This window comes from Centroberyx gerrardi, chromosome 24 (assembly GCF_048128805.1).
Source record: "Centroberyx gerrardi isolate f3 chromosome 24, fCenGer3.hap1.cur.20231027, whole genome shotgun sequence".
Lineage (NCBI taxonomy): Eukaryota > Metazoa > Chordata > Actinopteri > Beryciformes > Berycidae > Centroberyx > Centroberyx gerrardi.
The window spans coordinates 14,177,012-14,191,725 of NC_136020.1; the positions used below are offsets into that span (position 1 = coordinate 14,177,012).

Below are 14,714 nucleotides of genomic sequence, written 5' to 3' on the forward strand. Positions count from 1 at the left end.
TACACTCAATCAGATGGACTTTTGAGAGTATTTCCCTTGGTGTGTGTCCCATCTCAGATATCCTAAATATTTCCCTGTACAAACAAGCAAAGAGGATTTTTTATTTATTTTTTTCGTCAGTTCCTGTATTTTAGCTCCATCTGATGACTGTGCAACTTTCACTACACATGCAGTTAATGTTCAGACCTGTTCATCTCGTAGAGCTAGCCCAAAAAAGACGGCTAGTGTTGTAGTGGAGGGTAAACCCACCTCAACTCTGTCTGCCCACCTTTTTATTTGTGCAATAGAGTTGACCCACCTTATCAGGAGTATACATAGTAAGTAGTAAGGCTGTTAAACCAATAAATAATCATGTGGTCCTTTATTGATCCCTAGAGGGATATTGATCTGTGTCAGCTACAGAGCAGCACCTATAGGAGCTGGTAGGGAGTCAGTGTCTTGCTCAAGGACACTTCAGCAGGGCGGATGCTTGCCTAAACAGGGACTTGATAGTCATCCAGATGAAAGACGGTCTCTTGAAGGAAGTTAAATGAGGATAGGGTGTTTTAAGAGTAAAAAAACATAAATCAATGCCTCTAATTCCATATGATGATCACCGACTGGAGGTTATAGTGTTCACACCTTGTAATTCACCACTAGATCACTGTCAACATCCCCCACTTTCCCACAGTAAATGCTGCTGAAGTTCAGATCTGTTTGTCTAGTGGAGCTGCCTCAACAAAGAGCAGCGGGCCTATATCATTTAGGCTGTGAATGGGCCTTTTCAGGAGTGAAATCAATTGAAAGTTGCACAGACAGAGCCGGAGGGGGGGAGGGAGAGGGAGGAATCAACTTTGTTTATTGCTCCCACCCTTCCCCCCACTGGAAACACAGGGGTCTCCGCTGCTGCTTTGGTAACACGAACTGCGTCAAGCTCGCCAGAGAGAGTCGGGGTAAGACCGGAAAAGTGACGTTTTCTCCTTCAACATAAAGGCGTAGCACGTGCCACCTTGACAAAAAGTACTGGGGTGCAGTCAACTACAGAACATCCGAATTGTGTAACTACGTGGAATCGTTAAATTAAGAATGACTTGCTCTAAAATCGACACCACAAAGATTATAAATGTTAATGTTCAGTGAAAGAGTGTGGATGGATACATTTAAGGCTTAAATACTAACCCATCACAAAAACATACCAGAAACCTTAGAAGGATCCCTACTATCTCAATTAAGTCAATTTAACCCATAGCAGTGGTACAGTTGTTCTTAAAGGCAAGTACGTTTTGCAGTTAATTGTCACAAATCTCTTAGCGATGGCTATTTGTGATATGCAAATAATGGTTAAAAGTATAACAACTGAGCACCTGAAAAAGGTTGTTGTAGTGTGGATGTAGGTCAGTTGAGTAAAGTAGCCTATTGAATTGTCTGAAAAGGTGAATTTGCTTCCAAATTTAAATGTAACACAAAGTTTTCTCTTTAGGACAAGCCTCTAATCCAAAAGTACCTAGCTAACTAGCCAGCAGGCTAACTTTGCAACCCATAAATTATAGTGTGCAAATCAGTTGTGCTTATAACAAGACAGGGGACCAGATAGGATTAACTAGCTAACATGTTGGCATTGTTTCAACACATAATCATAAGTATCAGTGATCAGTTCCCATCCAAAAGCAGCACAGAAATTGTCTATTCAATTCAGGACATAAATTCAGAAATGCAATCACCTACTGTCAGTATTGCCTAAGAGCTGTCGATCTCCAATTTGGCCGCCAGAGGGCGTATTATGTCAACTGAAAACCCTCTATAAGAATTTTATTGTGAAAGGTTTGACCGGAAATGTTTTATCATTCGTGCTGGCTTGATACTTATTATTATCCGTCCGTCTCTGTGTCATGACTTCAGCTCTGATTTGCGGTTTAAAACTCCATAATGCGGCGTTACATTCGTGCACTGGTGTTGTGCACGGTGTTTGCCGTGTTGTCGGGCTTGTACGTTTACAGTAAGCTGTTTTATTCGGATGTGTCGGTCGGAGCAGCCGGTGCGAGGAGGGTTTTCATCCCACCGAGAGTCCCCGGAGCCAGGCACAAGACTGGGCCCCAAAGTCCACACTGGTATAATAGGTAGGACTGGATTTTCAAGTCTTCCTTGCTTTCTTAGGGTGCAGCTATGGAAAAACAGTTGTATTCCAGACGATAAGTGCGCGTACAAATATAGATATCTAGTTTGTATAACATAGGCAATGTATAGGAATGTGACGCTGACAGATGAACTGTCCCGTACGGAAAATAATACATTTCACATAAAATACACTTCAGCATAGTGATTCATTTAGGCTACTAAACATATTTCGAGTAACGTTAGGCCTATATGTTTGGCTATACTTGCAGATACAGAGTCAGTTGTTACAGGAAGAATCTGTAGCCTATTTCCTATGTCCTAAATATATTTGGAATGAATGTTAGGCCTATCTTTTCTTGGTGAGTTTTTGTATGGTTTCATTTAAAAAAGTCTCTAAACAATCATTTTTATCACTTGTAGAATGATCTCACCATTTGAAGCTGTCACAAAATTGTAACAAATAAAAAATATGCTACATTTATGTGCATATCAACCAGATTCAGATGATTTGAAATGAGATCCAGACTGAACTGGACACAAGTCTGGCTCACTGTGAAGCACTGTATGCTAAGTTACACTTCTCTCATATAGTTCAAATGCATTATTTAAGTCCTGCCAGATTGTTGCATCTCTGATTTTTGCCATTCATCCTCTCATCCTTGGCTAATCCTAGGCTAGTCACTTACCTATAAAAGACATAATGCAACTATCATTTCATTTTGATTTCACATTCATTGTTTGTGTGTGTGTGTGTGTGTGTGTGTGTGTGTGTGTGTGTGTGTGTGTGTCAGGAAGAAACTGCATTTGCAAACACAGCTTTGTTTTCACAGTTGATTGTTCATTTCTCTGTCAAACCTTTGAAGTGTGACCTAGGGTTTGCAGTAGGGGCTTGATGGGAGGAGCAGGGAGCTAATACATTTCAAAGGAGCGCCTGGGGCAACAGTTACTTCATGGATTGTATTTCTAATCCCTAACAAAAATCACTATAATCAATCAGGGCTGTGGTCAAGAGCATCCTAGTCAAGTGCAAGTTACTCCCAAGAACAGATCCAGTTGAGTTTGACTCAAGACCTGGTCCAAAGGGGTTCGAGACCAAGTCAAGACCAGAGCAAAATAGGCAATAAACAATGACTTTCCAAATATAAAAATTGCTCAAGGAGTTTCTTAAGGTTGAACAGAGATGTAGACCTATCTCTAGGATTTCTGGTCTATAAACACTTCAACATCCAACTAATTAATGCATCAAAGTCTGAGGCCCACTACATAGCCTACAGGACTTTCTACAGGTGAAAACCCTTAAATTGTCTGTGGTGCTTGTGAGAAAATAAACCAAACATTAAAAAGTGACCCATTTGATATATAAATATATACAGTATATTTGTAGGTGGGGAGGAAAAAGTCAAGTCAGTATCCAATAGTGGCAGAGACCAAGACAAGTCCGAGTCAAAACAGGCACAAGACTGAGACGAGTCCAAGACGTCAGGAAAGCAAAAGTCTCGAGACTCAAGGCCGAGACCATGCTCAACTTCTACAGCTATGACTATAATATCCTTGTAGAGACTTATAGTGTATCTGTAGTACTTGATAATGTGTTTATAATGACCTTATTTTACTTTATGGCATTTCTCCAGTGGTGTCACAGTAATTCTCCTGTACGGATGTATAGTTTTGCTGTTATATTTAGGGTATATTCGGGTATATTACCCTTCTAGAATCATGTTTATTATAGGGTTATTTTTCATTTTCATAAGGGATGGTGTGAAGATGCTACGTGTATTTGAAGTCTCTCATCTCATCACAGTCATTTAGCACACAAGGAGGTCAGTCATTACAAATAACAATGTAATGAAAACTTCTTTTTAACTAATTTAATTCTTGATTCTTGACTGATGTCAGGGGAACCCAAAGCTTACAGACACACCAGACTATGAAAAGTTTTTTCATCATCATTGATGGCCTAAGCCTGATGAAAGAGCATCCTCTGGTGGCTTGACACGGATCTCTTCTTTCACACAATCCTGATTTTAGCAGAAAGAATGTTGGGAAGTTGTAGAAAAGGCGTACCATGATTTATTCCAACATCTGTCTGTTTCTGTCAGGTACATCATGCGCCAGCGGGGCCAGGTGGAGGGTGGAGGCGGAGGCGGTCGGAGCGGACCTGAGCCTGCCATGCACTTGGCTGTGGTAGCCTGCGGCCAGCGGCTGGAGGAGACTCTCACCATGGTGAAGTCGGCTGTGCTGCTCAGCATCAAACGCCTCTGCCTGCACATCTTCGCTGAAGATCAGCTGCATGCCAGCTTCACCGAAGCTGTGAGTATAACTGTTTAAATATCAGCGGTGTAATTATTCTTAGAACAATAAAACCGCTGGACAGCTTCAGATCCACCATTGTATTACCTATTACCTTTAAAGTAAGATTAACTTTATTGATCCCTGAGGGGAAATTGGCGGCCAATGTGAGGCTGGAACCTGCAACCCTTAAGAAATTAAGAGTCTCATTCTTTACAACTATCGACTGAGCTCACCAGACTGACAGTTCAGCACATTTTTAATTAAGATCCCTGTTCTTTCTCACTCTTTTCCTGTTTGCAGGGTTTCCACAAAGGTCTGTAAAGTATGGGAATGCATGGAATATGAATTTGTAAATTTCCATGTCTTATGGAAAGTATGTAAATGCAATGTGTGGGAAGTATGGAAAAATACAAAAAAAATTGTAGGTTGTTTGGAAAAAGTCTGGAAACTCACCATCACAACACACACATTACTTGAGACAGACTATGCATATGATTAAGGATCAGCAGTATTTTCAGCCTATATATTCGGACGTAACAATTAGTGATAAGTCTGCATTGTTTAAATATTAAGTTCTTGAAAAGCATGTGATTTTCAAATGGGAAATGTGTAGGAACCCTGTATTTGTGTGTTTCGTCCATATCCCATACTGTGTATATCCCTACTAATAGCTAACTGATGTGTCACTATCTTGTGTCCAGTTGGAGTCGTGGCCCGGCTTCATCCGCTCCAGGTTCAACTACACAGTTTACTCCATCAGCTTCCCCAGTGAGAACGCAGCCGAGTGGAAGAAACTCTTCAAACCCTGCGCTTCTCAGAGGCTCTTCCTCCCTGTGAGTTTCTGACAGAGAGAAGAGTCTTTACATCATGAGGAAAATAAATGTCCGACTTCACTATGACATCCTCAGTGATTTAATTATTTTTAAAGTCAACATAAATCAAATCAAGCCGATGCTACGGTTCCTGCAGGTCTGGAAAGTCTGGAAATGTGTGGAAAATGATTTTGTGATTTTGATCATTTCCAGGTCTTGAAAAGTTAAGGAATAGAAAAAAGCCTTCATATATATATATATATATAAAAACTTTTTTTTTTTCAGTCCTATTAATGGAATTACCATATACTTTTAAGTAGCTGTAGACACAATGTAATGTCATATGTTGCAATATTTGTTGCTGTAGAGAATAATCTTCAGCTATAGAATGAAAAGACCTTGTTGACAGTTGCTACTATCAACCGATATCACAAAACACAGACAAAAATGATCAAATTCAGTGAAGGAATCAAGGTCTAGAAAAAATGTTGACATTTACTGTTTAATAATATCTCTGATAAATGATATAAATCTCAATTTGGCAATACAATTGTTGTGCTTTTTTGCCATATATGTCATATATCCAGGAGTAGCAGTTTTCACAGTGAAATATAATGTTTCAAAATCATTGATACAGGATGCGTTACATTTTATTGTCGTGGAAATTCAGTTTTCAAGGCCAATACAGAACGTAATGTGCATCATCCAAAACAGTGGAGGGCATACTTAATCACATTCAACATTAAATACTGATTAAATGACGACTGTCTGCCTGTGTCTCTCTGCCTCTCCAGCTGATCCTGAAGGAAGTGGACTCTGTGGTTTACGTCGACTCGGACATCCTGTTCCTGCAGCCCGTGGACCGGCTGTGGGCGTTCCTGTCTCGGTTTAACTCCTCCCAGCTGGCGGCCGTGGCCCCGGAGCACGAGGAGCCCCGCATCGCCTGGTACAACCGCTTCGCCCGGCACCCCTTCTACGGCCGGACGGGCATCAACTCCGGGGTCATGCTGATGAACATGACCAGGATAAGGAACACGTACTTTAAGGTGGGGGTTGAGAGCGGACGACCCATTTTCCAGGGGAGATTTGTCCAGGTCTTGTTTGGTTTTCTGTAAAACTGAGATACTCTCACTGACCACAAGAGGTTCCCCTTCTGCTACAGTTGTGCTGCTCTGTCAGACGTCTGTTAAATGCTTCTCAGCACTGCAGTATGGATTGTGTTTGGTTTAACAGTTTTAAGGTACTAAACCTCATTTCTATGGTGCCTCAGATTTAGCTGGGAAATGAAGGCTTTGTTGGAGCGCCTAACAAAGCACCTGTACTGCAAAATTAAATAAACTGAATCCACATGCATCATACCATAAATATCTCTTTTTAAAATGTTTTTTCATTCAGGCAGTTGGAAAGCAGAGAGACAAATGAGTGGAAGTTATGGCGGGATTCAGACCTTTTGCAGTGTGAGGCTTCAGAGACATAAACCACTCGACAATCTCTGGTCACTATCATAAATATCTCATCTCTTCTTTGTCTCCTGTGTGTGTGTGTGTGTGTGTGTGTGTGTATGTTTTGACAGAATGACATGACGTCAGTGGGGCTGCGTTGGGAGGAGCTGCTGATGCCTCTATTGCAGAAATATAAACTCAACATCACCTGGGGAGACCAGGATCTTCTCAATATCATCTTCCACCACAACCCAGGTAGGAGTACACACACACACACACGCACACACACACACTGCCATGTAGGGCTGAAACGATTCCTCGAGAAACTCGAGTAACTCGATTACTAAAAATCATCGATGCAAATTCTTTGCCTCGAAGCTTCGTTTAATCCATATAACTATATACACACTCAGTGTTTCGCACGGATGATTATTACTGTTGCACAACGCGCTGGAGAAAGAGAGAGAAAATAGCGAGGGGCGAAGAGAAGAGACAGGCCAGAGAAAACGACAGAAAGTGTCCAAAGTTTCGGATCCAGTGTTGCCAACTTGGCGACTTTGTCGCTAGACTTAGCGACTTTTCAGACCCCCCTGGCGACTTTATTTCTCAAAAGCGACTAGCGACAAATCTGCCGACTTTTTCTGACCCTGGGAAGCAATGTTAATGTGTTGAATCCCAAAGCATTTGGCAATAAATTGGTTCGGCTGATGCCGGTTTTCTCTACTTGCTTGTCTAATCCAGAGAGGTCTGACGGTCACAGCGCTTCCCACACACAGCGTAGCTCCTTCCCTCCGCTGAGAGCAGGGACTGTAGGATAGGGTCCACTTGTAATTGCTACCGGCGTACGCCGAAACTGGCCGGGTGGGCGGAGTCAGCACTTAATATTAAAACGGGATGAGATGAAGGCTAGTAAAGAATGCACGTTAATTATGGCTATATGTAATGGCTAGTTAAGAACGTAAATCAATATGGTGGCTAGTTATGATGTCCCTAAGTTAGCTAAGTTTTGCTGAGGAAAATAACCACAGAAAATAAAATGCTGCAGTCAAATTGTGAAACCCTGAGCTTCATTCATGTTATTATTATGATAGTCACACACACATACACACACACACACACACACCCACACACACACACACACCTACTCCCCTCACAGTGATGCATAAAATACTTAAAAAAATACTTAAAATATTTAGGCCTAGTAATAAATATCAATAATAATTATTATTTCACCTCGTTTTCAGTAAATCACAGTGTCGTATGGACAGCTTCGTGCGGACAGCTTTTCTCTTTTGTATATTTACTATTGCTCTTGAATAAAGCAAAAGTATTTCTTATCCGATTACTCGATTAATCGATGGAATAATCAGTAGAATACTCGATTACTAAAATAATCGATAGCTGCAGCCCTACTGCCATGTAGCCTCCAGTAACAAATTGAACAGGAATGAATTTCCATTGTTAGCCCAAATATTAAAGGAATTCCCTTATAAGCTACAGATTTTCAGTTAAATATTAGACAACAGCTTACCTGTCCACCATACCTGTAACATTATACAGAACACCCATTTTGTAGCATTGATATGTTAACTAAAGTGTGTGTGTGTGTGTGTGTGTGTGTGTGTGTGTGTGCATCCCCATTTCCAGAGCGCCTGCTGGAGTTCCCGTGTCAGTGGAACTACCGTCCGGACCACTGCATCTACGGCAGCAACTGTGCCTCAGCCGAGGAGAACGGCATCTACATCCTGCATGGAAACAGAGGCGTTTACCACGACCACAAACAGCCTGCCTTCAGAGCGGTCTACGACGCCATTCGAAAGGTGGGGGTGCCTCTGTGTGTGTGTGTGTGTGATGCTTGTGTACGTTATTCTGTGTTTCAGTTGGGTGAATTTAGTTCATTTGGGCTTGTGAATCCAAGATCACTGGTTCAAAACTCCAGATGGGCTGGGATTGTCTGGGCAAGGGAAGGGAAAACGTTCTCCATTCCTCTTGAGGGAAAAATCCACCCTAAAACACTTTAATACTATCAAAAAAAACTATTGGCCATGTACCTTGCATTTCTGGGCCCATTTTATTCGGTGGTGCATGTTTCTTACTCCATATAACTAGCCAAAGGTAGTTTTGCCAGCAGTGCAGCTACAATGGAGTTTGTTCCAACTATCTAAAACATCAACAGTAAATGGTGTCAGACGCACAGAAAAGCAAAGAGCAAGAGCTTCTTTGTAGACTCACCATTTTGCACTGACATTCAACAACCATACAGGGAGAAATCCATTGTAGAAGAGGCAGGGAAACCAATATCTCCGCTGACAGCAGCCTCAATAGACCAGAATGCAATGCAGCCACAAGACATGTTCTCTTTTGAGTAAAGGGCACGACTTACTTCTTCTTGACTGGGAAAACTCACTGTCTTGCTCTTACTACACTCTCGCTTATCGCTCTCCCTATTGCTCTCTCCACCAACACGCACTGTATTCAGCAAGTTCAGGCGCATTCTCTGCGGGCTGTCAAAGGGCACTCTGGGAAATGTAGGAAATCACTAACTGAAGTAGAAGTAGATGAGGCAGGGTGAGGGGAAAGTGATGCACCAAAAAAGTAATCGTTGGCATAAGGTCGGAGGGAAAGGTAATTTCCCCCCATGAGGATGTTTATGGGTTGTTTACCGGCAGTCTAATGATATCGACAATAGGAGTGGCATTTACTTAATGAAGCCATCAACGTCCAGGGTCTCATCGCTTTCCTATTAACAAAGCATTGAACATAGATCAGGGCGAAGGCTGATCAATACCTTATCCTTAGCCCTCGGTTAAGACTGTGGGTTTATAGGACAGGATCAATTACGACAGTGTACAGAGACACGCATGTACCTGTATATGCTTGCAGGAGTGAACACACACACACACACCATATGGGCACATTGCATGCATGAAAACACACGGGTGTACAACCTACACACACACACACACACACCCCTACAGCTTTCGTCCAATAGCCTATTTGGTATTGATACTTTTATAGGTGTGTGATTAAGTCTGGGTTGCCAGGAGGATGGAGGAGTATGGATTGATCCTCTGTGTGTTTAATCACACTGGACAGACCGTTTCATCAGTTTCTGCTTGTTCCTCTGCAGCAGAACCTGAGGCTATCGGTATACTGTCACGAGGTGAATCAGTAAGAGGACACGAATGCACACACACCCCGCAACTCAATAAAGAGTAACATCCCCTCTCTTTTTCTGTCTCTGTTCCCAACCTTTTTATTTGTAGAGTGATATGGATACTCGGCTGTCTATCGCCGTGGTTCTCAACCTTTTCGGCTCGTGACCCCTTAAAATGAAGCGATGCCTGCTCACGACCCCCCCCATCCCAGCTGCATATGCAGAGTGGTGAAGAGTTCAAACAAAGAATGATTTTCCCCCTTTCAGGTTGTTTCACTTGATTAATTAGGCCTAGATGCTTAAAACTATTCAGTAAAGAGAAAAAAGAAAGAAAAACAAAAAATAGAGAGAAATCTGAAAAGAAAAAAAAAGACATGATGATAAATTTGTGTCTCTGCACCTGCGTCACCAAGGCTAAATGCTGTAGATTCATTGTAGGCTACTTTTTTATGGCGGTCTATTGAACCCCTGAAGGAGAAGTTTGTCTATGGGCTTTCTCCCCTCCACAGGTCAGAGGTCAGGGCAGCAGCCCTGGATCTGGAAGGGATTCAGTGTCTTGCTCAAGGACACTTAGTTTTCAGTCCAGGCTTTAAAGTTCAAGGGCGGTCTGATCCCTACACAGCCTCTCAGCAATTAAAGCTACAATACGCAGCTTTTTGCCTTGAGGCAGGACATGCATTAGTTAGTCCCGCCCTCCTTCCCTCTCGGTTGGTCAGGTTCATTCCCCCAGCACTTGTCACTCATCTTGATGAGCTGTCTGTCGTTACACGGCATCGGTGAATCCACCACAGGCGTTGAAGATGTTCACCTGTCTTGTCTACCATGCGTTTAGCTTTTCTTACTGCTTTCCGCCATTGTTGTTGTTGCTATGACAGTGCTAGATAGCTACAACTTAGCTCACCCTGGCCACGCCCCTTATGACACACACCCACAGTAAAAGGTACATGCCCAAAAATGTCCCACACATCATTAAAAATCCAATTTCAGGCAAATGGGGAAATACAGGCATGTGCACACAGGGTCAAAGAGAGACACAGGCTGATAATGTACAATATATTTTATTTATTTAGTATTTATTTGGTTATTTTAATGTCAAAAATATTGTATATTGCATATCGTAGCTTCACAGTTACTGTTTTTCAGCTGATAATGTTCTTAATAAACTGGGCACTAAGTATCAGTGGCTGACAGATGGCTGCGCTCTGTATCCTCATACAAAGAAATGGGAATGTAAACACCACTGCTCCTCCCTGTCTGTCTGCCTGTCTGTGTCTCCCTCCTCAAACAGACCGCAGCGGTCTGTCCGTCATAAAGCGTCCCTCCCCTCCCTCCGCTGCAAAAGCTGAGCCCAGGAAGCAGCAGTTAAATTTTACGGCCGATGGTGCGTTTAGGGTTTGAGTCTGCACACGAGCGGCCCCCCATCAGCCACACAAAATCAATACACTGACTGTAAATGCAACTTTATGACCGGCAGGATGTATGTGTGTGTGTGTGTGTGTGTGTGTGTATGTGTGAAAGTATATGCTCATAAAAACGCCATTCTCTTTGTGACCCAATATCAGAGACCCAACCGCAAGCAAATGAGCTGGCATAAAAAATGTTAATTCCCCTTTGATTTCCTCGGAGCATTGTAAAGACTCCTTCATTATTGGGAAGACATGAAAATTCTTCGGTAATCCCTGACTATCACCGGACAGTAAAGCCTGTAGCTGAAAACTGACTCCAGCAACGCAGACTGCTTTATGTTTCGTCCTGGCTGGCCAATCAGATTCAGAGTTCCATCTGAGTTCAGCAAGCTTAGTAGATTTAGTTTACAATTTGAGCAATTCCACTGGGGCAGCGGGGGGGTTAAGTGCCATGCTCAAGGGCTTTTTGAAGGTAATTTGGGATTTCAACCGGTGATTTTCCGGTCTCAAGCCTGCTTCTCCAAGCTTTAGGCTAACATCAACCCCATTTATCAGCTTTCTAAAGAATCAGGAAGAGGTAGGAAAGTATTTAAGGATCTTGTCTTGTCTGGTGCAAATGAATTGTTCTAAAAGTTAAAATTGTCATCAAATGAGGTAAAAATTTTGTTTTTTTATGATATTATTTTTATTAAACATTTGGGACAGAATCACCATGGACATTAACACAGAGCAAATATACAAAATATATTCCACAAGACACTCAGATCTCAGTGACAATGTTATCTAAATCAGCAGTGGTTTATTGCTATCAAGAGAAACATATATACAAACATAATAGACATATGAGACACTAATAATAAGACAGTATTGACAGTCATCTCCCCTTGAGCTCCCCTCTCCCCTCCCCACATTCCTTTCTCGTTAACTGTTAATCCCTTTCCCCTGACCACCCCGTCCCAGGATCTCATTAACCTAAAGTAATGCTTACATTTCAAACAGTAAAAGAATGTAATTGCCCAAAAGAGGCAGGATAACGATTATTGCCTCTATTCTTTTGCCATTAATTAAAGAAGTAAAAAAGATGAGGTGAAAATTTTGATAATAATGAGCTTCCCTTTGTATTTAGTCTGATTGTTGCTGCATATTACAATACGTCATCAGGCTTTGCTTGCTGGAGCTAACACATGAAAAGTATTTATTCTGCCTGCACTCTTACAGTAAGTTTCAGAAGAGAGTAACTCAAGTCCTCCATTGACAAAATGACAAAATGTTTTGGAATTGAACACAAGCTGGCCCCAAATCTAACGCATTAAATTTCATTGTCGTTCCAGTACTCATTCGGAGCAGATCCAGCCAGTTCCCTGTTGGCTCCTCTAGAGGAGGAATTGTTAAAGACGACACACACCTACTGCGGTAAATCCCACGAACTCTTCACCAAGAGGCTGGCACAGAGCCTGGCCAACATCAACAGGAACGCTCCGCACAGACGGTGACAACACTGACTGACAGCAACGGGACGGAGGCGTTGCAGGTTAGGTTCGCGGTTAGAACCTAATCTGCAAGCTGCTCTGGATAAGAGCGTCGTCTAAACGCCTAAAATATAAATATAGCACGGGCCAACTGGTCTTGTAGCAGAGTATTGAACTTCGCAGAGAAGCAGATTTGGTACAGACGTGCAGAAGGCCTTTTCCAGGCGTTGGCTGGAGTCTATCAGACTTAAACATTCACAGTTTACTGACAACTGGGGGATTGTTTTCCAAACCAACATGCCTCTTAGCTCTTCCATGTTACGGTTTTCTCCCTCCACTGCCTTATGTCACTGATAAGAGAAGACTCCTCATGATGCAAAGGATCTGTAAAACTTTGGAAGAGCAGCTCTTGATTTTCCATATTGGAGAATTTATTGAACCTACTGAAACAGAAACCGTGTGAGAACTGCAAAAAAACTCTTCCTACAAAGCCCATTTCAAGAGATGTTCGCACTGGACCACTTTGCCAACCTTCAGTCACCACTCGACTCAAACAAGACGAAAGAAGTCATTTTCAAAGGACATACTGATATCATGTGAATAAGAGAAAATAATATTCTGTGACAACACTATGAAATGATCGAATGTTCAAATCTACAGTTTTTCATGAGTTATTTCTACAGTGACAGAGGCTGAGCATTTGAAGCCTTTACCAAATTACTGTTTGTCATATCTTATGCTCTTTTATCTGTAATAGAGGTTGTACAATTAATAAATATTTTGATAAAAAAATAAGGTAAAGAACAGATTAACAGGGTGATTCACAAGCTGTTCTTGACTGCTGTATAGTTCACATATTCTGGTGCCAAACTCACTGGCAAAAGGTCATGTCAGTCTACACTTTTTGTTGTTTCTGTTTTTCATTTCTTCTTTGTAAGTGAAATTTGTCCATGTTTCCACATGTTGTTTTGCACTGACATCTTTCATGAACATTGCCGAAACAGAAAGAGATTGTATAGACTTCTTTTTAAAGGACGTGTTGTGTCAAACTAGACACACAGATGTGTTGAAGATGACTACTCCTGTTAAGGAGTTAGTTTAGTTTAGTCATGTGATATACAGTATAGCTGTGGGCTCCATCAGCCCACAACCATGCTGAAAAATTGCTATTGAACATTTGAATAAGAACCACTTGTCTAAGCTACAAGTTTCTTTCTTGATGCCAAAGGTTTTTTGTTTGTTTTTGTTTTTGCACTGTTGAATGTATTTGAACGCTGTTGGTTGAAATCAAAATGTTAGCAATGTCTGTGTCTTCATGGCTGTAACACAAGGAAGTCCTTCATGACATTTCCATGTTTACTTTGTTTATTTGTCATTGTAAAAAAAAAAGGAAATTGCAGTACTTTTTTTACATTAAAGGTGATTTTCATCTTTGTAGTGTGTACAGCAGTGTGTGCTGTTTAACCACCAGAGGGCAGCATTTTTTCACATGTACACCAGTGATCAGGAATGAAGCTGAGGCATCTTGCCGGTACTTTATGAAAAACATAGAGTATTTGTTTTAAAGAAGGGAATGAAAACTGTTCTATACAGATAGGAAAAAAATCATGATCTTTGTTTATGTGTTTTAGATTAAAATTGCCATTGTTGTTTTGGCAGCATGTAATTTGAAGAGGACTTTGGGACCGTTGACACACTTCAATGTCCCTCATTAGATGGGCTTGGATCAGCCGAACTCGGACAACATTTCATTTTTGATTTTTATATTTTTACCAATAGAAGGTACCTTTGTTAATGTATTCCACGAGGATCTAACTTGAGGGAGATTGATGCCATGTTTCTATTGCCTCTTTGGACAGATCAATGGACCGGCCAATAATCTATGACCAGGCCACCTGAGCTGCTACACCATTTCTGCCTCTTCTCTGAAGTGCTCATAAAGTGTAAGTGATGGACCAATAATGCAGCCGTATAGGTGCCTGTCTGTGGCACTGCATGGCATTGACTATGGGGAATGGGTTTATGCTTATTCCCATTAGGTG

At 41.6% G+C, this 14,714-nt stretch overlaps 1 protein-coding gene across 1 annotated transcript; it reads left to right on the forward strand.

Moving 5' to 3' along the window:
- The first annotated feature begins 1,871 nt into the window (after positions 1-1,871).
- LOC139911454 (glucoside xylosyltransferase 1-like) lies at positions 1,872-14,106 on the forward strand. Its single transcript, XM_071898993.2, has 7 exons — positions 1,872-2,096; positions 4,194-4,404; positions 5,088-5,219; positions 5,993-6,244; positions 6,772-6,895; positions 8,288-8,460; positions 12,535-14,106. The coding sequence occupies exons 1-7, from the start codon at positions 1,906-1,908 to the stop codon at positions 12,694-12,696; spliced, it is 1,245 nt and encodes a 414-aa protein (XP_071755094.2). The 5' UTR covers positions 1,872-1,905; the 3' UTR covers positions 12,697-14,106.
- Positions 14,107-14,714: the final 608 nt, after the last annotated feature.

Bases quoted from the DNA above. Each gene is read 5' to 3' on its own strand.
- LOC139911454 (XM_071898993.2), top strand. From the start codon at position 1,906: ATGCGGCGTTACATTCGTGCACTGGTGTTGTGCACGGTGTTTGCCGTG. The intron at 2,097-4,193 runs GTAGGACTGGAT...TGTTTCTGTCAG, and splicing joins AGTCCACACTGGTATAATAG to GTACATCATGCGCCAGCGGG. The intron at 6,896-8,287 runs GTAGGAGTACAC...CCCCATTTCCAG, and splicing joins CATCTTCCACCACAACCCAG to AGCGCCTGCTGGAGTTCCCG.